This window comes from Monodelphis domestica, chromosome 2, assembly GCF_027887165.1.
Source record: "Monodelphis domestica isolate mMonDom1 chromosome 2, mMonDom1.pri, whole genome shotgun sequence".
Classification (NCBI taxonomy): Eukaryota; Metazoa; Chordata; class Mammalia; order Didelphimorphia; family Didelphidae; genus Monodelphis; species Monodelphis domestica.
In genome coordinates this window covers 291,863,018-291,888,907 of record NC_077228.1, presented here as the reverse complement: position 1 = coordinate 291,888,907, position 25,890 = coordinate 291,863,018, and the positions used below count along the sequence as shown (strand labels likewise).

Below are 25,890 nucleotides of genomic sequence, written 5' to 3'. Positions count from 1 at the left end.
GGTCAAAGCCCTTTCCATTTTTCAGCAAAAGGTTTCTGTCCTAAAGTAATCTTAAGTAGGGAGGAGAAGGACCCTCCCATGCCAAGGGGGTTCACATTCCAATAGACTATCAGTAGGAAATTTTTCAAGTATGAAATTTCCCAATGGTGAAATTTCCAACATTTATAAGTCTAAGAAATTTTAAGGTTTACAAGAGTGGATTAGAATCCAAAATCCTACCATATGTTGTCTACAAGAAATACACCTGAGGAGGATAGATACTATCAAGGTTAGAATTAAAGGTTGGAGCAAAACCTATTGGGCCTCAACTGATAGAAAGAAGGCAGGAGTTGAAATCATGATGTCTGACAAAGCCAAAGCAAAACAGATCTGATTAAAAGGGATAGGGAAGGTACATACATCTTGATAAAAGGGAGAATAGACAATGAGGAAATATCAGTAATCAACATGTATGCACCAAATAGTATAACATCCAATTTTCTAAATGAGAAACTAATAGAATTAAAGGAAGAAATAGATAGTAAAACTATACTAGTAGGAGACCTGAACCACTATCAAATTTAGGTAAATCAAATAAAAAAATAAATAAGAAAGAGGTAAAAGATGTGAATGAAATCTTAGCAAATTTAGAGTTAATAGGTATATGGATAAAAATAAATTGGGACAACAATGCATACACCTTCTTTTCAGCAACACATGGTACATTCACAAAGATTGACCATGTACTAGGTCATAAAAACATGGCAAACAAATGCAGAAAAGCAGAAATAATAAATGCAACCTTTTCAGATCATAAAGCTATAAAAATAATGATCAGTAAGGGTACATGGAGAGCCAAATCAAAAATTAATTGGAAATTAAATAATATGATTATCCAAAATTGGTTAGAGAACAAATCATAGAAACAATGAATAATTTCATTGAAGAAAACGACAATGATGAGACATCCTTTCAAAACCTATGGGATTCAGCCAAGGCAGTACTCAGGGGGAAATTTATATCCTTGAGTTCATATATTAACAAATTAGGGAGGGCAGAGGTCAATGAATTGGGCATGTAAATCAAAAAACTTGAAAGCAAACAAATTAAAAATCCCCAAAAGAAAACTAAATTAGAGATCCTAAAAATCAAAGGAGAAATTAATAAAATTGAAAGTCAAAAAACTATTGATTTAATAAATAAGACTAGAAGTTGGTATTTTGAAAAAAACAAACAAAATAGACAAAGTACTGGTCAATCTAATAAAAAAAGAAGAAAACCAAATTAACAGTATCATAGATGAAGAGGGAGGTCTCACCTCCAATGAAGAGGAAATTAAGGCAATCATTAAAAACTATTTTGCCCAATTATAGGGCAATAAATATGCCAATCTAGGTGATATGGATGAGTATTTACAAAAATATAAATTTCCTAGATTAACAGAAGAAGAAATAGAATTCTTAAATAATCCCATATCATAAAAAGAAATTGAACAAGCCATCAAAGAACTCCCTAAGAATAAATCCCCAGGGCCTGATAGATTCACAAGTGAATTCTATCAAACATTCAAAGAACAGCTAATCCCAATACTCTACAAACTATTTGACATAATAAGCAAAGAGGGAGTTCTACCAAATTCCTTTTATGACAGAAATATGGTACTGATCCCAGAACCAGGCAGGTCAAAAACAGAGAAAGAAAACTACAGACCAATCTCCTTAATGAACATAGATATAAAAATCATAAGTAGGATACTTGCAGAAAGACTCCAGCAAGTCATCACAAGGATTATTCATTATGATCAGGAGGGATTTATACCAGGAATGCAAGGATAGTTCAATATTAGGAAAACCATTCACATAATTGACCATATCAACAAGCAAACTAACAAAAATCATATGATTATCTCAATAGACACAGAAAAAGCCTTTGACAAATTACAACACTCATTCCTATTGAAAACACTAGAAAGTATAGGAATAGAAGAGTCTTTCCTAAAAATAATAAACAGTATATATCTAAAACCATCAGGTAACATCATGTGCAATAGGGATAAACTAGATGCATTCCCAATAAGATCAGGAGTGAAAAAAGGATGCTCATTATCACTGCTATTATTTAACTTTGTACTAGAAACACTAGCAATAGCAATTAGAGAAGAAAAAGAAATTGAAGGTATTAAAATTGGAAATGAAGAGACCAAGCTATCACTCTTTGCAGATGATATTATAGAGTACTTAAAGAATTCTAGAGAATCAACTAAAAAGATAGTGGAAATAATCAACAACTTTAGCAAAGTTGCAGGTTGCAAAATAAACCCACATAAGTCATCAGCATTTCTATATATCTCTAGCCCACTTCAGCAGCAAGAATTAGAAAGAGAAATTCCATTTAAAATCACCCTAGACAAAATAAAATACTTAGGAATCTATCTGCCGAGATAAACACAAAAACTATATGAACACAACTATAAAACACTTTCCACACAGTTAAAACTAAATCTAAACAATTGGAAAAACATTAACTGCTCATGGGTAGGATGAGCTAACATATTAAGAATGACAATCCTGCCCAAACTTATTTACTTCTTTAGTGTCATACCCATTGAACTACCAAATTTTTTTTTTTACTGAATTAGAAAAAATCATAACAAAGTTCATTTGGAAGAACAAAAGATCAAGGATATCCAGGGAAATCATGAAAAAAAAATGCAAAGGAAGGAGTACCAGATCTGAAACTATACAATAAACATCTCAAGATCTCTTGCAGTACCAGATCTCAAACTATGCAATAAAGCAGTGGTCATCAAAACAATATGGCTAAGAGGCAGAAAGGAGGATCAGTGGAATAAACGTGGGGTAAGTGACCTCAGCAAGACAGTCTATGACAAGCCCAAAGATCCCAGCTTTTGGGACAAAAATTCATTATTTGACAAAATCTGCTGGGAAATTTGGAAGACAGTGTGGGAAAGATTAGATTTGGATCAACACCTTCCACCCTAAACCAAGATAAACTCAGAATGGGTGAATGACTTGAACATAAAGAAGGAAACTATAAGTAAGTTAGGTGAACACAGAATAGTATACATGGCAGATCTTTGGGAAAGGAAAGATTTTAAAACCAAGGAAGAGCTAGAAAAAAATCACAAAATGTAAAATAAATAATTTTGATTACATCAAATTAAAAAGTTTTTGTACAAACCAAATCAATGCAACCAAAATTAGAAGGTAAGTAACAATTGGAATCAATCTTCATAACAAAAACCTCTGACAAAGGTCTAATTACTCAAATTTACAAAGAGCTAAATCAATTGTACAAAAAAATCAAGCCATTCTCTAATCGATAAATGGGAAAGGGACATGAATAGGCAATTTTCAGTCAAAGAAATCAAAACAACTAATAAGCACATGAAAAAGTGTTCTAAATCTCTTATAATGAGATAGGCAAATCAAAACAACTCTGAGGGATCACCTCACACCTAGCAGATTGGCTAACATGACAACAAAGGAAAGTAATGAATGCTGGAGGGGATGTGGCAAAATTGGGACATTAATGGAGTTGTGAATTGATCCAACCATTCTGGAGGGAAATTTGGAACTATGCCCAAAGGGTGATAAAGGACTGTCTTCCCTTTGATCCTGCCATAGCACTGATGGGTTTATACCTCAAAGAGATAATATGGAAAGTCTTGCACAAAAATATTCATAGCTGCGCTCTTTGTGGTGGCAAAAAATTGGAAAATGAGGGGATGCCCTTCAATTCTGGAATGGCTGAACAAATTGTGGTATATGTTGGTGAGGGAATACTATTGTGCTCAAAGGAATAATAAACTGGAGGAATTCCATGGGAACTGGAATGACCTCCAGGAATTGATGCAGAGCGAAAGGAGCAGAGCCAGGAGAACATTATACACAGAGACTGATACACTGTGGTACAATCGAATGTAATGGACTTCTCCATTAGTGACAATGCAGTGATCCTGAACAACTTGGAGGGATCTATGAGAAAAAACATTATCCATATTCAGAGGAAAAACTGTGGGAGTAGAAACACAGAAGAAAAACAACTGCTTGATTACATGGTTTGAGGTGATATGGCTGGGGAGGTAGACCCTAAATGAACATCCCAATGCAATCACCAACAACATGGAAATGGATTTTGATCAAGGACACATGTAACACCCAGTGGAATTGTGTGTTGGTTATGGGAGGGGTAGGGAGAGGGGAAGGAGGAATAGAATATGATTTTTGTAACCAAAGAATAATGTTTGAAATTGACCAAATAAAATTTTAAAAAGAAAAAAAAATAGAATGCTGCATTCAGGGGTTAGAAGGACGATGCCCAATCCCTCCAGACCCCCTGAAACCCCCTGGCACTCACCTGCAGCTTGCCATTCCTTTCACGTTCACACAGATTCCTTCATTCTGACAAGGGTTTGGTTCACATGGGTCTCTAAAGTACTGTGGCCAGTTGTGATCCTCCAGGGGGCCCGTGTTCTCTACAGACCGCTTCTGCCGCCCAGGTCTAGCATCCAGGCTGCCAGGTTGGGTTTCTTCTAATGGCATTGTCTTGGAATCCTCCTGTGGTGTGTAATGCTCTGGATTCTGGAGAATCAGACCTGAGGGCCTCTGCCTCACACTAGGAACAGGAACTTCAGTCCGGTTAAGGTAGGTAATATCTTCCATGAAAGAGACAAAGGAAGAGATTATAGGAATGACCCATAGTTAAAATAACAAATACAATCAATTTTCATTTCCAAAGATCCCAGAAAAATCCAAGGTTTCTGTGGCAAACACACTTTCCCCTCATGGAGAGAACTCTTAGAAACCTGACATAATAGTCTGTGACATCTAGGACAAAATGGCTTATGGGTAAACTATTTAGTCTTACCCATGCTCAGTTCAAATATCCTGGGGGTTATGTGGGGCAGAATTGGCTCTTGTTTCTCCAACCCTTCTTAATTCTAATGCCACCCCTCTGCTAATTATCTCCTATTTTTCCTATGGGGAGGCACTGGCACAGCTGAACTGTCCTGCATGATACAGCATTAAAGAAGCCTCTGTGCTCAATGAGCAAAGCAAAATTGCAGTAACACAAAAGAAATGTTAGATGTTCAGATTTAGAAACATCTCCAGCCCAATTGATCATATGGGTGATCTGTGCCCAACCTGTGGTTCATATTGGTCTGATCAACCTCAGTTGGAGACACTGTACGTTGACCCTAATACAATGACATTTTGGTCCTCTTTGAATATGAAAAACCACAACAGCAATATTTATCCTAGAGATAGCTTGCTTTGGATAAATATTTCTTTGTATGTTATCTCCTCCATTAAAATGTAAGCTCATTGAGGGCAGGGACTGTCTCTTTCAATTTTTTGCATCCCCAAAGCTCTACTCAATGTCTGGGATATTTTGTTGTTCAGTTGCTTCAACCATGTCCAATTCTTTGTGACTCTTCTTGAGATACTAAAGCGGCTGGCCATTTCCTTCTCCAGTTCATTTTACAGATAGGGAAACTGAAGCAAACAAGATTAAGTGACTTGCCCAAAGTCACATAGCTAGTCTGAAGTCAGATTTGAACTCAGAAAGATGAGTCTTTCTGACTCAAGGCCTGGTTTCCTATCCACTGTGCCACCTAGTTGTCCAATTACTTTGTATTTATGCTATATACATCCTATATTGACTTATCTGTGAGCAATAAATATCCTCTAGTAGAATGTAATCTCCTTGAAGTCTGGTACCCTCTCACCTTTGTATGCATATTGCTAGCACCTAGCATCAAGCCTGGTACATAGTGGTTACTGAATAAATGTTTATTGAATGATGTCATGAACTCCTCGGCCAGTTTTGATGTCCCTTGATTAAATGTCAAAATGAGTGTCAAGTTATGTCTTCACCCAATTGAAAAGGATTGCTTGAGGATTTGGAATCAGAAAGTCCTGAGTTTCAATTCTGCCTCAGATCCTAGCTAGCTATTTGATCCTGGGCAAGTCAATTTAATATCTCATCTGCAGTTTTGTCATCTGTAAAATGGGCATAATAATAACATCTATATCACAAGGTTAGTGTGAGAATCAAATGAGATAATGTGTGTATTTGTATGTGTGTAAGTATGTGTAGAAAAGGGATATGTGTACAGACACCCACACAGGTATCCCTTCTATATACTGGAAGGTAGGGACATAGCACCTATGATCTAGAAATGATGTAGATCTAGAAAATCTATGGAAAATTATCATAAACACACTTGGCATCCCCCAAACTGGTGTATAGAATTGCATGTCTCTTACTACAAATTTAATTTTAAGACAAAATGTGTATAGCTGTTCTTTTATGTTATTAAACAGTAAAATAAATACTGTACAGGCAACATACTCAAGAGCATATACATTTTATGCATTTATGAATTACTAAACTTTTAAAGATATCTCTACATTTCTAGCCTTTGTCATCTGTTGGTTTTCACATCCTTTTCACAAACTTTAGCTTTTTATTTATTTTAACTTTAAAAAGAAGTTGTTTATTTTAAGGTACCAAAAGATAAAATATGTTGATATCATATAATACTATACATATATCTTATGCACTTCTGAGTTTCTAAACTTTTGTATGTCGTCTTCAGCTTCCTTAAAACTCCCCCAAAATTCCCATTTAATTTCTTATGCTGATCCATAAATATATTGAAACTGCTATAGGGAAAATTTCACTGTGGAATAGATAACTGTATATGTATATACTTACCTGTCAATCTGTATAATTTCAAAATCCTAAACCACTATTTAGATGTTAGCAATTATTTGGTATTATTTAGCAATAATGGGAATTTAGGAGTTTTGAGGAAGCTGAAGATGACACAGGTTTTGAGTGATAAAATATGTGGAATTGCTTGTTAACTCTGGGGGTGGGGAGGAGAGGAAGTGAGGAGAGAGAAGGCACGAATCATGTAACCTTGGAAAATTTATGTGTAAATTTGTCACTGGAATAAAATAAAGAAAAAATTTTAAAAATAGAAAAGGGAGGGAGGAAAAGAGGGAGGGAAGGAGGGAAGGAGGGAAGGAGAGAAGGAGGGAGGGAGGGAGAGAGGGAAGGGGGGAGAAAATTGAATGTATTTGATGTTTTAATCCTAGGTCATCTAATTAATCCCTTAGAGTTAGCAAGAGTCAAGTAGTGCTGAATCATGAAGACTCTCTGCATTTCCTTTCTTACTATATGAGTTATCCAAGCAGGATGCCTTTAAATATCTAGTGACTCTTGAAGGGGGTTCAAATGAACCCAAGAACACCTACTACAGCTCAGAACTCCTGAGCTCAGTGATCATTCCCTAATCTCAGCCTTTCCAGTAATAGAAGATACAAGCAGATGCTACCGCTCCTATTCGCTTAACTTCTTAATGAATCCCCAAATAAACCACTGAAAACATTTCCTTTCACCTCAGTCCTTTAAAAACAACTCACCAGTTCAGTATGGGAAGAGCTGTGTACTTTTTGCTAAACAGAGAACAAAAGATTCATGAAATTTATTATTTTAAGAAATCAAACCAGACAGGTACCTTCAAAGTCCACAAAAATGACCAGTGTGTCATCTTTAATGAAATTCCGCTTTTGTAGTTGCTGATGAGAAATGACGGTACTCCAGCCCCAGTCTATGCTTCTGTAACATTCACAGGTGCGGTCATAAGTCCCCACAATGGATGGTCTGTCCCAGATAGAATTATTTAGGGCTGCAAAAGTAGACATTTTTAAAACTAATATTTCAAAGGGAATACATTTTCCCCAAAGGAATCAAATGAAGTCTAAGAGTGGCCAGATATCTACCCCAGATCATCTTCCCTCAATTTATGGGAAGGGAGCTATACCAACTTCTATAACTTCTTTCTTGAAATCAACAAGTCCAATTCAAGGTGCAGATATCAGGTTTCTCCAGCTATACCTGCTCCCTAATTTTTTTTAAAAGGTCCATTACTGGGGAATTCTGTTGTTAGTAAGTTTTGTTTTTGTTTTTGTTTTTTCAGGATTTTCTATGTTGTGCTTTTAGTTTGAGTTTCAGTTTTGTTTCCAGATGGTCAAACGTCTCAGATAATGGATTTTAACATGTTCTGAGCAACACCATAATGGGGATATTTAATAAAGTTAAAAGCAGTAAGGAAAATATAGTCAGTACTTCATTAACCAAAATGAGTGGAAGAAAGCATTGGTTTTAGATAATCCAATTAGCAGATGACTGGCAAATCCCTTATGCTTCTCTTTGAAATATATTATATGGTGACTTGAAGACTGAAGAGGTTGGGGGTTTTATGATTTGCTTTCTTTTGGATATTTCAGGTTTTGCACAAAATGTGACCCTCCTAAATATAGATATGCTGTTCTTAGCACTGGGCTGAGTATGCTGAAGAGTTCTTTAATGATCTGAAGGTAGAACGCAAATGAGGACTGAAATTGTGTGCCAAAGAATAAGGCACAATCAATTAGGAAACAGCTTGACAGATTATGGTATGAAATGGAATATTATTATGCCAAAGGAAATAATGAAAAATAAACACTAGGACAGACTGCTGAATACATTCTCAAATGATATTTTTCATTTATTTTTTGACTAAATATTTCCTTCATTTAAAAAATGGGGAGGAAGTTAAATGTGGGTCCCAGAAATGACCATGATATTTAAAATATAAATCAATTTGTTAGGAAAAAAAAAAGAAATAACATGAAGAATTCAGAGAAATATGGGACACTGTACATGAACTGATGTAAAGAAAAGAAAACCAAGAACACACACCTTGACTAAACTAATGAACATAAAAAAGAAACCACTAAGTGATAAACAAATTCAGCTGAAATTCAATGACCAATTCTGGAATAACCAAAGACAAGAGAGGTTTGGGACTTTTGTGTTTTGTTTTCTTTTCTTTTAGATATTTCTGGTTTTGTCCCAGATTTGACCACTGAATAGAGTGCCTGGCCTGGAGTTGGGAGCACCTGGGTTCAGATACTTCCTAATTGTGTTACCCTGGGAAAGTCACTTAACCACATTTGCCTACACTTAGATTTGATTCTAAGACAGATTATAAGAGTTGGGTTTTTTGTTGTTGTTGTTGTTGTTTTTAAATCTATATAGTTAATAGATCAGGTCACTGTTGTGCTAGTTGAAGAATATAACCTGGTTACATTGTTTTTGTTGTTTTTTCCTTAAACAGAAAGGTTACAACTCTATTAGTCCTTTCAAAAGCTTTTAGATGCATTCATACCAAAAGCTACCCACCTACCTGAAGATAGATGGTTCTTGGAGGTGGTAAACACCATGCTTGATGACATTCTCTTCTTGACATCAGGATCATTGTCAACCATTGTCATGATGGCCTGTCTATTTTCCACTGGCCACTCCAAGATGGCGTCATTCTCCCCACTGAAGAGATGAAAAGTAAGTCCAACATAGCCAGAGACAGTGGAAGTGTATCTGCCATTTGGGTATAAGGTCACTCCATAACCATATCCCTCTAAGCTGTAGAATCGAGGGCTATCGAGCCCTTGACCTTTTGGTGTGTCCTGAAGGACCTGAGAAAAGTTTCGAACCATCCAGACCCCTCTGGGACAGGGAGTCTCAGTCAGAGTAATGTCATCCAAGAAAATCCCCCCAGCAGAATTCTGGGGGTCTCCCTTTGAACCTTGAAAGAGGTAGCGGAATTTAACTTCTTCTCTGAGGGTCACTTGGCCAATTTTCCAGCCATGGTCATTATCATCATCTGGGACAGAAACAAAGAGCTGTCAAATACCATTCAACAATGTGTTTCTTTTCATTCAAATAATCCATTTATTTATCACAGGAATTATTTAATTCCATGATTTCTCTTCTGGGGCTTAGTGTCAGGCTTTCTCTCTCCCCACACCCACAATATTGAATGTATTAGTGCTCAAAAAGAGTCAATCAACAGCGATATCTAGATGCCAAGTCTGTATTTGAGATTTATGGAAGTGGGAACTCCCTCCCCCAAAAATATTCCCCACAAAAAAAAAAATCCTTTAGTTGCTTAAAATTTGAGCATTTCATTTTCTCCTGCTGTCAAAAGTTCTATCTTTGAAAGATTTGCTTTGATTAGCTATCATTTTCTTAAAATTCAATCAATGAAGGCAGGATTAAGCCTACTGGTCCTTCCAGCTTTAATGCAAATTATCTCTTCTCTGTTTAGGGAAATCAATCTGAAAAAAGGAGGAAAGAAAGGAAGAGAGGTGATGGGATTATAGGATTTAGACCTGAAAGGGACTTCAAGATATCCTCCCATCTAACTCTAGAATTTTTTATAAATGAGAAAATTAGGGCAACTAGGTCTTAGTGGATACAATGCTGAGCCATCTTTCTGAGTTCAAATCTGACCTCAGACACTTACTATGTGATGGTGGGAAATTCACTTAATGCTGTTTGCCTCAGTTTCCTCATCTATAAAATAAACAGGAGTAGAAATGGCAAACCACTCCTGTATCTTTCCAAGACAATCTCAAATGAGATCCCAAAAAGTTGACTACATCTGAAACAACTGAAATGACAACACACAATTGCTGCAATGGGTGCCCAGGTCAAGATTAGATTATACCTGTCCTAAAAGGAAAATTTAAAAGAAGAAAGGTTAAAAGTTTTAAGGGTAAGAAGAAGTGATGAGGAATTGTTGCGCTCCCTCATCATAATGGGTGAAAGGTATTTATGGTTAGCTTGGAGAGATGTCTGTAGCTATGAAGATATGATGTGAATTACTTTTCTGTCACAAACACCTTAGATTCAGAAAAAGGCCTCTCAGGAAGTCCCAACTCTCACTTTGGAAACAACTGATATAGACATAAAACTTTAGAAGGAAGCCCATTCAGTAATCCCAAACTGCTCTCTGACAAAAAACCTAATTTTTTAGCACTAAATGTTCTCCTACCAAGTCTATATCCCAAAGTATAAAATGCCACAATCTCCATAGAAACAGAATTATAGGTGACCCAAAGAGCAATAGAAAAACAGATGCTAGTCTCAAGTGGGCTATAGCATATTATCAATGAAAACTTATTTTCAAGAAATGATGAGTAAAAGACATCATCTAGGAATTGTATAATTAGAAAAGGAGGCATCTACACCAACTATACATTTAGGGTAAGAGATATCAAATGAACAAGCCATGGGCTGTTTTGGCTGCTATAAAGTGGGAAATAGCCCAGACAAAGGCCTCTGGCATTTGCAGGACAATTTGTGGAATATTTGATAAAATGAGTAAAATTAGCATAGGATAAGAAGGCAAAGATGGTTGCAATCTATATCATTGAAGGGAGTAACCACATTCAAGATGAGTGAGATAGACTTAAGTGTATGATACTTAAAGTAAAATATTTGACTTACCCCAATATTCCTGGGGCAGAGGCACCCAGGTTTTTATCCTGACTAGGAAAGGGGATGTGGAGGCTAGTTTGTTGCTTTTATCTAAAAGTCCCAGAGAGCCAGGAAGGAATGATTGATAACAAGGAACATGGAGGCCCCAGATTCAGTTACTTTTCTTTATCTCTGAGGATGTCAAAAAGATGTTCCCTTGCATATGTATGTACTTTGTTTTCTCTTTGAACTTATCTCACTGTTCCTCAAACCTAACCTGGAAGTCATGATTCTGATAATTGGAATCTAGCAGGACAGGAGGATGGGAGCTGGTGAAGTGGAGGAAGGGGATTTATGATTAGGTATTCTTCTTTGGCACTTGCCATTAGGGAATCTTATCCTTTTCATGGAAAGAAAATAAAACTGTTGCCATTTTAAGTTTATTTTCTGACCCCAGATTATTTTTGTAAGTGGAAAATTCTCAAGCCATTGTTATAGAATCCCACTCAAGGAGATCACAGATATAATCACATTGTATCTCCTCAATGATACTGAGGAAATCATAGAAATAATAAAGGATACTCCATCCACTGATATGTATATATATATGTATATATATACATATATATCACAATTTCTCCATGTTTCCTCATCTAGCATAATTCTTATCCATGTGTTTCCATGTGTCCTCCATAGAGGTTATACTAAATACACTAGAAGACTTCCTCTCATTTATTAGTAGCTTAGATTTGCCAATAGAATGTTTGGACTATTCATCATCTCCATTTCTTACTACAAGATTATCCCATCCTCTTCCTAGTCATGCATACCCTCAAGAATGTCTTTTAAACTACATCTTTCACTTGTCATCATTTTTAATATAGTATAATCTAATTATATTTGCCATATATCCTTCCATTGACAGGGAAGTTATTTGTTGTTAAAGTTAATTTTTCTCAAATTCTTGATAATAGTCGTGAAACAAAATTTCCCCTTATAGTTATCATTAACTACTATTGTAATAATTACAATAATATAATAATTATACTAGTAATGGTTTGCCTTTTAATGACGCCACAAAAATCTTTTTTTACATTAGCTTAGGTAAATGCAACTTAATTTAGAAATGTTTATGTAGTGCCCAACATGTGCCAAGCATTGAGCTAGGTTCTTCTGTTGATACAAAGAAAGAAACAACGTCTGCCCTCAAGGAATCTTAATGTAGCAAATTTTTTTAAGAAGCATTTCTTTTATAACATTCCCATGACACTGATTATATTCATCTCTCTATAATAGTTATTTGAATACATATATTTCAGCTCCCCTACTAGAATGTAAACTCTCTGAGAGCCAGGGATATGTCATAATCATCTTGTGAAAAGCAAACTGGCTCAGTGAGAAAAGCTATACATTTGGAAAACTCTATAACTTATTACATATGAAACACTGGGTGAGTCACTTCAGTTCCATACACTTTGACTCCCTTCATATGCTATATATGTGAACTTCCTGAACAAATATCCCTCAAATCTCAGGAACTTATCTGACATTCAATAAAATTGTTTTGTTTAAATCATTCAGTTGTCTAATGCAGAGAGGGATGTGATAGTCAATTGTTAAATTTTCTTAGTGAACATCCTCACCTCAAAAATTGGCAAAGGCTACAAAATTTATGACTGTTGACTGTCTAGACTTAAGTGATGGAGAAAATATTAATACAGATTAAACTTTAAAATTTATCATATGCATTTTTTCAGTTGATTGTTAAACATTTACTAACACCCCTGAAATATGGAATCTATCTCAAAAACACCCAAATCAATCATTTTGACTGATTAAACCAATCAGAAACAACTGCTTTGAAAAGCATGAAGAAAACACATTAAGATTATACTTTCTTTTAAAAGAAAAAAATTAAAACTGAATTTTCTTGATTAGAGATTCAAAAACCATGGTTTCAAAGATTTGACTCATTTCGAATTAGCCCTTAAAGTACCATGAAATGTTTGTATCTTCACCAACTTGCGGACATTGCCAGTGCTGTCATCTCTCTTGACCCAAACAACAAGTCTGTCTGAGGGGCTTCCTGTCATCTTGTAGTAAAATTGGAGACACTGCTGCTTCCTTTTGGGGTAAAGAATCCTTGACTCCAGGAGAGCAGCTTCTTCTTTCATCCCAGAACTGGTGTTAAAATACATGAAGTAACCTGTCTCTAACAAGGGAACAGAACAATGATTTATTTATACCGTATTCTTCTACTCTGAACTCTATTAATAAAGCTAACATTAAAGGCAGTATCAGAGCACAGACCAAAAGAAAGATAAAAAAGTAAGATGTTCACCAGGCATTCTTACAACAGGCTACTTGGACCAGGATTAAATTCACTGATTTCATTTCACTTCCACTGTGAAAAAATACCCCCTCTCCCCCCGTTTCTTCATTCTTAAATTTGTGGAAGAGATACACTATTTCCTGTTGACATTCTAACCCAAAACTATGTAGAGAAAGAACTATGGATTGTGTAGGTCTTGGACAATTGAAGATTCTGTGAATCACAGAATTTTCCATAATTTCTCTTCTGTTAAAGGCTTTCCTAGTTTTACAGCATTTCATTTTACTGTACATCAAAGATATTGTTGGAGGGGTAGGTTTCTACAAGTTGAAAGTTTGTGGCAATTCTGGATAGACAAATTCTATCAGCACCATCTTTCCAACAGCATGTGCTTACATCATTTCTCTGTATCACATGTTGGCAATTCTCAAAATATTTGAAACTTTTTAATTATTATTAGATCTGTTAACAGTGATAAGTGAACAGTGATCTTTGGTGTTACTGTCATTATTTTGGGGCATCTATGAACTATGCTCATAAGATGGAGAGTGTAGGCATCACTTTTCCCTTTGCCACAACAAAATTGAAATTAGGCCAATTAATAACCCCCAAGATGGGCTTCTAAGTGTTTAATGGGGTAAAATTCACTGTTATTTTAAGAAAGTGCCATAGCCACTCACTCCAGCCTCCAGCAGCCACCACTTTGATCATTAGAGGTAAGATCCAAGAAAAAGACTATGACTCATTGAAGCCTCAAGTTATGGTTAGCAATTTTTAGCAACAGAATATTTTTAATTAAGGTATGTACATTGTTATTTTTAGACATGATGTTATTGCATACTTAATAGACTATAGTATAGTGAAAACAATTTTAAAATGTACCAGAAAACAAAAAAAAATCCTATGATTTGCTTTATCACTGTATTTGCTTTATTGTGGTGGTCTGGACTGAACCCACAATATCTCTGAGGCATGTCTTTATATATTTTACATTTTCTTAACCCATGTACATCTTATTTCTCCCTAGTGGAACATAAACCCTTTGGGCAAATCACTTAATTCCAATGGGACTCGGTTTCCTCATATGATGTCCTATAAGGTCCTTTCCAGTCTATGATCCTATGATAATATTAATTGACTCATTCAGGGTTATATGATTAGTAAATGGGAGAGCTGAGATTTGAACTCAGGTTCTCTGACACTAATATCAGTTCTTTTACTACTTATATCCTGCTGTCTACACATTCTTTAATTCAGGGAATAAATGTTTACAAGCAAAGTTTTCTGGAATTAACTTCTCTGATGCAAACTCAATTTTCTTATTAGCTCTCATTATAATGTCAGAGATTGATTCCATGGAGGGAAAGTTGACATGTTTAAGGAAACCTAGTAATTCAAAGGTTCAAGGATCTTGTGTGGAATATGTTTCTTGATATGGATTTAGCTGCCTCTTCCCCAAGAGTCACTGTAGACCTATTGTCTTAATAGTACACATCTTCCTTATACATTTTTTCTTATTTTTCGTCCAGCTCTGTGGTACAAAAACACTCTTTTTAGCATTCAAAGGCCTTCTTAAATTAGATCTTTCCTACTTTTTCAGTCTTCTTCCACATTATTCCCTGACCAGTACTCCTCAGTCCAATTACACTGGCCTTCTGACTGTTCCACAAACAAGATATATCTTGACTCTCCTAGAATTTTCATTTATGGCTTCTGTGTCTGGAATGCTCTTCTTCCTCTGTTCTGACCACCAATCTCCCCAATTTCCTTTAAGTTCCAACTACAAGAAGTTTTCCCTAACCTCTTTTAATTCCAGTGCTTTCTGTTAATTAACTCCTATTTATCCTGTATATAATTTGCTTTGTATAAATGTGTTTACATGTTTCCTTCTCCTTTAGATTATAAACTCTTTGAGGACAGGGACTATCTTTTGCTGCTGTTTTGTATCCTCAGAGCTTAGCACAATTCCTGGCACATAGTGGGTCCTTAATAAATGTTTATTGATTATTGGTTGGTATAGACTCTCAGTAAGGAAACTCTATTAAAGCAAATCAGCACGTATTCTCTAATGTATAGTCTATTAGAATTACCTAGTGTGCTTGTAAGAGTAAACAACTTGCCTATGGTCAAGTAGTCATAGGTTTGAACCTCAGTTCTCCTAAATTCTTCAGTTCTTGATCCATTAGCCCACGCTATCTTTAATGAAAAAAGTGATTAAGTATTAAACATATCTAATTTAAACTTTGTTCCTGTTATAATCAGAAGAGTCTCAAGAATTCAACTTATCAGATCTGAGCTCTAAAACTAAAAGGAATCTATCTTGTTTCTTCCCCCTCATTTTACAGATGAGGCAACTGAGCTCCAGAGATGGGATCTTGGACTAGTAGTAGAACTTGGATTCAAGTTCAAATCCATTCAAATTCAAGTTCATTATTATTTCCACAGAAACACTATATGCCAGGATTGTGTGAAGTTGGGGATATGAAGATAAAAGTGAAACAGCTGCTGCCCTCAAAGGGCTTATATTCCACCAAGGGGAAACTACATGCACATAGATAAGTAAATAGAATATATGTGTGTACATATTTATAATATATATGTGTTTATGTATGTTCACATACACTTTGTATGTATAGTTCACATATATATGCCCAAATATATTTGACATATACATGTTATAGGTTATAGGTTATGTGTGTGTGTGTGTATGTGTGTGTGTGTGTGTGTGTGCGCGCGCACATGTGCACCTATGGGTAGCTAGGTGGTTCAGTAGATAGAATATTGGCTCTGCAATGAGAAAAAGGGGTCTTCCTGAGTTCAAATCTGGCTTCAGACACTTACTAGCTGGGTGACTCTATTTGCCTCAGTTTCCTGATCTGTAAAATAAGCTGGAGAAGGAAATGACAAGTCCCCTCAATGTCTTTGTCAAGAAAATTCCAAAATCGGGACACAGAAAGTCAGACACAACTGAAATGATGAAACAACAAGAACAATATATACATATAGTTTACAAAAAAACTTTGCAAATATTTTCTCATTTTATCATCACAACAACCTAGAGAAGTCTACCTTCTATTTTACAGAAGAAGGAACTGAAAGACCAAGATTAAATGACTTGCCCAGGATCATGCAGCCTATACATATCTGAAGCTAGATTTGAACTGATTCCATGTATGTGTTTGTTTTTTAAACATTTACCTTCCATCTTGGAATCAATACTGCATATTGGTTCTAAGACAGAAGAGGGCTAAGAGCTAGGCAATAGCAGTTAAATGGTTTGCCCAGTAAGTATCTGAGCTCAGATTTGAACTAAGAACCTCTTGTCTGCAGAGCTGGCTCTCAATTCTCACTAGCTGCCCTCATATGTCTTACATATCAACCAAAAAAAAAAAGTCATAGCATTTTAAAGAGGAAACAGATTTCCATGGTTTAATATAAACACAAAAAATTCCTAGAATATATCCCTGAGAGAAAGGCACAATATACTATAAAAGTGGCGTTGTCATGTAGAAAGAAAACTCCATGAGGTCAGGCATAATTTGTCTTATTAAACTTTGTATTTTTCTCAGCTCTCATACAGTGTTCTACACATGGTAAGCCTTCATTGAACAATGAATCTTTGTTCAAAGAACAATGCTGAGTCAGGTGGTTATCAATCACAGTCTTGCCACTAAAGTGACCTAGGGTGGGACAAGATACTCTTTCGTGACTCAACTCTGATTTTTCTCAGTTGTCTAAAAACTAGCTAACACCTTATAACAAACATAAGACTTTTACTTTGCTAAAACTGTTCCTTTCTAAGAGGAATAAAGATTTTAGATCAGAGTCTGATAAAGCAATTTATTCAAGGCAGGGATGATTTTTTTTTTACTTTTTTTTTTCAAAAACACATTCACTACTATATTCTGAGCATTTCAGTGTACAAAACTTCCCTTCCACTTATAGATCACTTTTGGGGTTTAGTTGAAAATCAATTTTTAACCTATAAGCAATCATGCTCTAGATCTTAGATTTATGGTTATAATTGTGTATTATAGATAGCTTCAGTATCCCTAGGAGACAACAGATTGTTGACTCAATGATCTTGAAGATAAAAAGAGACCTTGTCCTTTTCTGGGACACAGGAGGGGAATTTTGCCTTGCCATAAGGCACCTGGGGATTTTTCCAATCTGCTTTGGGGACAAAGTCTACTCCTCTCATCCCAGATGTCATCTCTATCTGTGGACACTCAGGGGAACATTGAGCAAAGTAATTAAAAGCACTATGTTTTAAAATATTTATGTTATTTATATAAGACAACTTGATGTAATAAATAATGGGCCTCAGAATCAAGAGGCCCAGTGTTCAAGTCTTAGTTCTAAATCATAAATATTGCTGTAACTGATCCTGGGCAAAATGGTAACTCTTTGTGTCCATACGTTGCTAAATAACTGCTGTATCTGCTTTAAGAGACACATTCTCCACACTAGACATTTCTTATGTCAAAAAATAATAGATCCAATCCAAAATTGAAAAGAAGATATTCACATTTAATGACTCAGAATTAGAAGACCCTCAAAAGCCAACAAACCCAGTTCAAACCTGAATAAAAAAAGTCTTCTACATTATCCCCAGTCTAGCTTTTGTTTCCCAAATGATGGGGAACTCATTGCCTATCAATGTAGCCCATTCCACTTCTGAACAGCTCTAAAGCTCTAACTGTTAATAAGTAGATAGACAGACAGACAGACAGATAGATAGATAGATAGATAGATAGATAGATAGATAGATAGATATGGACAAATGATTGATGGATGGACTAACAGTTGGAGAGATAGATAGTTGGAGATATGGACAGACACAGGCATCAAACTAAATTTTGTCTTTAAGACATCCTCTTCTTTTTAGTTCTGTCCTCTAGACCAACCAGAATAAGTTGAATCTATATGATAGCCCTTTGAATACTTGAAAATAACTACAAGTCTTCTCCAAGCTAAGAATTGCCAATATCTTGAAGTAATCCTAACATGACATAATCTTAAATTCTCTCACCTTCCTGTTTGCCTGACTCTGGCTGCTATTCATCTTGTCAATGTACATCCTAAAATTCATTGCTCTAACCTGAACAAAATACCACATATGGTCTAAACAGGAAAAAGTACAGAGAAAACCTTCCTGGTCCTGGGTACTATTCTTTTTTTTTTTAATTATTTAGAATATTTTTCCATGGCTACATGATTCATGTTCCACCACCCACCCACCTCTGTTCTCTCCTCCTTCCTCCCAAAGCCAAAAAGCAATTCCACTGGGTTATACATGTATCATTGTTCAAAGCCTATTTCCATGTTACTCATATTTGCAGTAGAGTGATCTTTTAACATCAAAACCCTAATCACATCCCTATTGCACTACATGATTGATCATGTATTTTTTCCAATTAATTTCTTTTCCTACAGTTCTTTCTCTGGTTGTGGATAGGTTCTTTCTCCTAAGTTCCTCTGAATTGTCCTGGGTCATTGCATTGTGACTTACTATTCCCTTCTTAATGAAATATGAGATTATATTAATTTGCCTCACTACCATTTCTTATTGTTGTTTCATGTTGAGCAATTGGTTCTTCCAAAATGGAAGACATTTGCCAAGCAGTTTTCTAGCCATATATGACAACCCCATCTTAAATTTGATGAAACTGATTTTTTGAGCCTTGGAATCATTTTTCCCTTCTCTTGTCACTAATCACACTTCCTCAAAACTTTCTTGTCATTCAGTTTTATCTCTCCTTTGCACGCATTGTCCTTGAGTGTTTTTTATTTTAATTCAATTAATATCTATGGTATACAATTTGTCCTTTGTCCTCTTTCAGATTTCCACATATAAAAGTATATAGATATCAGCAAAAATGCTGACTTGCGATAGTCAAAATGAACCTGGTAAACAAACCAACTGCCCCTTTAATTTCCCTTGTTTATCTTGCTCCACTGACCTTTGCATTTTCCAACCAAAGTATGATCTTCTTGTCCAGGACTATCTCCTCTCTTATGAATCCAGTCTTCATCATCTCTGGTGCCCTGGATCATACCACAAATGTTTTGCTTCTCAAAAGAACACTGGTCCAGAAGAGTGTGAGTTGCCGCTAGAAAGATTATGACTATATATAAACTCATGGTTCAAAAGATCATGGTGTCTTATTTCTAAAGGTAGTTAAGTTCTAGACAGAAAGTAAAAATAATGCCTCATTGTAGTTGTACATCCCTTTAAGTTTTGTAAGGCTCTTTCTTCACAATAAATCTGAAAGGTAGGTAATGCAAAGATTTAGGAGCCCATTTTGCTGATGAGAAAGACAAAATTCTAAGTGACTGAAGAACAGTCAAGGTTAGGATGCATATCTAGGTCTCCTGACTCCAAGTTCAATAACTCACTTTTACTACTTTATGAAAGTTATCCAGATACATTAATGTTATGAGACTTTAGTTTCATTTAGTTTCTGAATTCCTTTGTTAACACCAATCCTTGTGTCCTCAGTTAAGTCTCAGCAAGCCCTCCATTTCCATTTGTTAGGCAAAATTGATATTGATAAATACTAGTTTAATCTTAATCTTCCATCTTAGAATCAATATTGTGTACTGATTCCAGTGGAGAAGAATGACAAAGGCTAGGCAATCGGGATTAAGTGACTTGCCCAGGGTCACATAGCTAGAATATGTTTGAGGACAGGTTTGAATCCAGGACCTCCCATCTCCAAACCTGGTCATCTATCCACTGAATCACCCAGTTGCTCCACTTTTTTACTTTTTTATTTTTTAAAACGCTTTATCTTCCATCTTAATACTGTACATTGGTCCCAAGGAAGAAGGAAGTGGTAAGGGCTAAGCAATAAGCATTAAGTGACTTGCCCAGGGACATCCAATTTGGAAGTGTCTGAGGTCATATTTGAACTCAGGATATCCCATCTCTAGTCTTGGCTCTTAATCCATCGAGCCACTTAACTGCCCCCCAAACAAGATTAATTTTAGTATGCTTGAACTTCTACCCTTCAAAGTGAAGTAGAGAAAGAGAAAGACACCATCAACTTGGAGTTTACAGAGCTCAGAGAGCAGAGAAATGGCATAGTTTCAAAATCTCATCATTCAACTCCATCGTAACTCACTGCAATTGTACATGCGATTAAGCCTCTCTATGTCAACAGTGCTGAAATCGAGACGCTGCCCAATGATATCATCAAATGCAGGGATCTTGGCTGTGATGGTGGGTGCACTTGCATTTTTGTTAAAGGAGAATGGCTCATAGTGCATCAGAGATTCATAGTCATAGGGAGTGTTGAGGTCAGTTATGTAACTGTCGTTGTAAGTATTGAAGTTGTGCTCATAACCTGTCAAGGAGAGAATCAGCTGATTATCAGTCTTGAAAAGGATTTACACAGCTCTCTTGGTACATTCCAGGGAAGAGGCTCTTTCCACACCAGTCATTAACAGGAAGCAGATGGAAAACAATTGAGGAAATGGAAAGGGATAAGAGTAGATATAAAACAGATTGTGAGAGGCAAATACAAAGAGAATTAATTTGGACATTTTTTTTTTAGAATCCATGACATGTCTTCAGAATTTCCACAGTGATTGCTTAGGAAAGTAAATTTTTAATGGTTCCCATTTTTCCTACAAAATGAAGTCCAAGATCCTTAGTCTGACAATCTGGCAACAAACTTGCTTTTACCTAATTTTCTAGCTTTATCGCCTAACACTCTCTAACTTGAACTTTCTGCTCTACTTACATAGATCTAGTCACAATCCTATCTCCTGTGCTTCACTATCTCTTTACTTTTGTTCATGCTATTATTCTTACCTGGAAGACTTCTTTGCCTATATAAATCTTATCTGTGCAGCTAAAATCCTTCCTCTTCCTAGAAGCCTTCTCTGACCACCTCAGCCCAAGAGGTCTATCTCTTCATTTAATCATTTCTTTTTGTTTTTCAGACATGCCCAAATTTATGCATGGAACACCCTTAAATATCTAAATTATATCACAAATATTATGGTTTCAAACAATAAGCTAGCTTCTTAAAATCCCTGATAGAGTTCCTAAGTATAAATAAGGTCTCTAGAGATTTCATACTTAATTTTCCATTTGATTTATATGCAGAAATCACTACTCCAGTTTCACCAATATCCTCAGTACTTTCAGAAAAGCAATCTTATTTTAAACCAAAGAATGTTTTATATGCTGGGAAACTCTAGATCCATAACAATTTCTAAATTCTATTCTTTTCCTATTAATTGGGAGAGTAAAAATATTACAACAAAATTTCAATTAACAACCATAACTAGAAAGATCCATTAATTAACTAAAATTTTTGGTACTTAACTTTCAGGAGAGAGGGAAGAAATGCCTCCAAATTACATTACCTACCTCCTTCCTCACATGTATAATACCCAAAAGAAAAAAAAATCCTATTGGGTTTTATTTAAAATTAAAACACTTTTAATGTATCCTCTAGAGTCACTACAGATTTAATTTGATTCCCAATATGAGAAATTACTTAATGATTTTAATCCTTAATATTCAGTTATATTTGCTATGATCTCCGTACTGTGAAAAGAATATAAAGTATTATATTTTTGAAAATCTCAACAAGAAAAACAGAAAGAAAATGTTTTTTATTTAAAAAAAGTTTTCTGTTTGTTCTTTAGTTTTAAAATTTTCAGTTCACTAGAACACACCATTATCCAAGATAGGAATTCAAGATCTTTATATATTCCAGTTGTATTTTCTTGTAGTTATTATTTGACATTATGAGTCAATAAATAATCAATAAACATTTATTAGGCATTTTTTTCTTCTTTCCTAAGCAGGAATCATCAGATAAGAATAAGTGAAAACAAGTGACTCATTTATCTCTACTCTCAATATACACTGTGTTGCTCTAAGATAGCTTGAGTCCACTGACTTCACCAATTTGGACCCACATAATTAATTGCAGATTGACACCCACCTGGAATAATTTCATCCCACCAAATATTCACATAATCATCCCGATCCGACCTTGACTGTTCATGATAAAACCCCAATGCATGCAGTATTTCATGTTCAACAATAGCTTTGTAGTCACATCCTGAACCAATGGAAAGGTTCTGCCCTGTATGTTTATCTCCAACCTCAGACCAGCACCTATAAACAAAGATAGAAAGGAAACTTTTCTCTGAGAATCCCAAAGTTTCAACATCAATATTTGCTAAAAAGGCACACTGTAGCCTCTTCATATTTGTCTGATATTGACACCAAATTTAAGAACAGGAATCATAGGAATGTTAGGGGGTAGAGGTTAAAATCCTCAGAGTTTAACATCTTTTATAAAACCCCTTGTTCTCCTCTTTCTGATTATTTTGGTTTTTTTCCTCATAGATACTCCATTTTTTTAAGAAATTATGTAAGTTTTCTCTTCCCCATGTCTTCCCAAGAGAGACAATGTGATTTAGTGGAAAGAATACTGGATTGAGGTTCAGAGACTTCCTGTTGTAGAAGAAACAAATAGCTGTCCCAGATCCGAAATCCATATTCTACACTGAGATCCTGTTCCTTATATTTTGTGGAAACCCAAAATGTAAGGAATACGTAAGCATTGATTTAGAGATTTCCTTGGAATTTTACTCCAAGGTGGGGCAGAACCAGAGAAGAAACCTAACAGTCATGCTTGTTCCCAGCATTGCATCTCCAGGATGAATAAGTATATGTGGGAGCCTGGAGATCTTTTGGGAAACCCATTGGGTTATTCATATATTCATTAAAGGTAGAATTTTCAGATTTTTTAAAAACACTAACCCATCAAACTCCTGAAATATGATGTAAGTTTCTTCTCCATTGTAGGGCTTGAAATCCACACAGGACTTGAGACGGAACATTTCAAAGGCATAAAGAATAACTCCTTTAGCATTCAGACCTGGAAATCACATTGTACTCATTTTAGACACTCATCTGAGAAAATGCTTCTTTTATTATGGCAAAACAAGTTTGACTTCCTCTTTTCCTCCTCTCCCCAGCAGTAACAGTCTTCTTTCTCATAGTTACTATATATAGCATTGTGTCTTACATTTCCTAAATGCATTTTTTTAAATCCTTACCTTTTCTCTTAGAATCAATACTGTAGATTGATTCCAAGGCAGAAGTGTGGTAAGGACTTGCCCAGAGTCACACAAGGTGTCTTGAGGCCAGATTGAACCCAAGACCTTTCATTTCTAGGCCTAGCTCTCAATCCACTGAATCATGTAAATTGTTCCCTGAATGTACTTTTTAAGTATTATAATCATCTGGATAATAGAATTTAGAACTAGAAAGAAAGGATGTTTGAGATCATTTAGTCCAACTCTTCACATTATTGATGAGATGACTGAGGTCCAGGGAGAAAAAAATTACTTGTCCAAGATTATACAAGCAGCAAAACTAACAAAATGGGATATGGGCTTAGGTTTTCCAGTTCCTAATCCAGTATGCTACCTCCTGCTTCCTTCCCTACTAGGTCAGGGACCTCGTAAACTTTTTGTCTTCCCAACACTTACCAAAGCACAATGTGTATAAAAGAAACTAAATGAATATTTGCCTATTTTTTAATTGAATCTATCCTTTAAAATATCTCTTAAATATTATTCCAAGCAACATTTTAAAGAAAAAAATTCTGATCCTTTAAGAAAATAATTTCTGGGAGTGTTTCATAATAGGGAGTCTGACAAAAGCAAGTGAGCTTAAGTGTCTCTAGAGATTATTGTCGTTCATTCTTTGTACTCAAAGAGGACCAATGACATCACTATGTCAGGGTCAATGTGTAGTATGTTTGATTATGGTTGATCAGTTCAATAAGAGTTCAGAAACCTCTGCCATAAGTTGGGCACAAATTGTTTGTTTGAACATTGGGGATAGAGATGTCTAGATTTGAGTATCTCATGTTTCCTCTTTGCTATTGTAATTTGCTTTGCTCATGGAGCACAGTGCCTTCTTTGATGCAGGCATGGCATGCTGGACAATACTGTGTCACCATCTCCCATGTCTTACAATCAATATTCATGCTTGTAGCAATTTATTTTTCATATATTGTATTAATTCCTATATATTAGGGAGAGTTATTATGTTTTCCTGTGTCTGGGATCTGGGTCAAAGATCCCATCTAGTCTATTGCTTTTTGCATTTTCTTTGTCCTTGGGAATCCCAAAGAATTTCTTCTTTTTTAACAGAATTTGGTTAATAAATGAGGCTACAAGAGTTTTTTTTTTTCCCCTCTATATGTGATGTAGGTATAGAGAGGGGTAGATGGGTTGATAGACCAGCTCTTAATGAGCTATTACAAATTAATGATGTATTGGGATGCTCAAAAGAGAGGCTGAATAATGACCATCAAAAATTCTCTTTATTAAGTTACCCAACCCAACTCAGTTCATTGCTGGTCACAAGACAGCCTATAGAGACCTATATTACTTTATTGATTATGATGCTGGCCTAACTAATAAACTTGATATGATCAATTAACATATATTCTTACTCCAAAATTAGTCTCTCTAGATAATTTTAATTGTAACAAACTCTTTAGAGAGACCCTGAGAGTGTCCTCGTACCTATTCTTCTGACCTTCATGTGAATGCTTACCTTGTTCAAGATCTCTCATAAAAGAATCTTCTAGGTAAAGGTGCATTTTGTCTTCCAATTACATGGCCAGTTCATCATAATTATACTCTTTGCAGCATAATTATTGAATTCTTGAGAAGCAGTATTTCTTAGTTTTTAAGTTTGTTTATTAATTGGCTGCTTAGGAAAATCCAAACTAGCCAGTGGGGTCCCTCCATAATCTGAAAAGATGCTAAGGAGTGAGTTCCTAGGTTCGGGCCAATATATACCACTTGTGATATCACCACTCAGTCCCTCCCCAAGATATTTCTGATTGGAAAATTGTCATTATGAAGGTGAACCTAGAGATCCCTACTTCTCCCTTATTAAATCATCCCAGGAAGAGGTAGGTTTTAAGGATGCCAAGAAGCCCCTTCTTCCCTGCCACATGTCTGGGTCAATGTGGCTACCTACTCAATTTAATCTTTCAAGTAGGTCAAGTGACTGCTTGGTTCTGTTATATTCAACCAAGATCTCAATAAAAAGGAGCACCCAACCTAGTTTCATTGCCTGAGGGAGAAATTGTTTGTAACTTCAACTTGGAATCAGACAGTTCTTCAGGGAGGGACTAAATGGAAAATTATTCCACAAAAAAATTCCCAACTTAATATTAATT

At 35.6% G+C, this 25,890-nt stretch overlaps 1 protein-coding gene across 1 annotated transcript in view; it reads right to left on the bottom strand.

Moving 5' to 3' along the window:
• MEP1A (meprin A subunit alpha) overlaps positions 1-25,302 on the bottom strand; it is a 32,538-nt gene extending 7,236 nt beyond the window's left edge. The window contains exons 1-9 of the mRNA XM_056814715.1: positions 25,257-25,302; positions 23,445-23,562; positions 22,618-22,793; positions 20,779-21,000; positions 19,615-19,764; positions 13,316-13,531; positions 9,245-9,721; positions 7,532-7,702; positions 4,360-4,657 (exon numbers count right to left, since the gene is read on the bottom strand). Coding sequence (XP_056670693.1) covers positions 4,360-4,657; positions 7,532-7,702; positions 9,245-9,721; positions 13,316-13,531; positions 19,615-19,764; positions 20,779-21,000; positions 22,618-22,793; positions 23,445-23,562; positions 25,257-25,302 — 1,874 coding nt within the window. The remainder of the gene's footprint in view (positions 1-4,359; positions 4,658-7,531; positions 7,703-9,244; positions 9,722-13,315; positions 13,532-19,614; positions 19,765-20,778; positions 21,001-22,617; positions 22,794-23,444; positions 23,563-25,256) is intronic.
• Between the last annotated feature and the right edge of the window lie 588 nt (positions 25,303-25,890).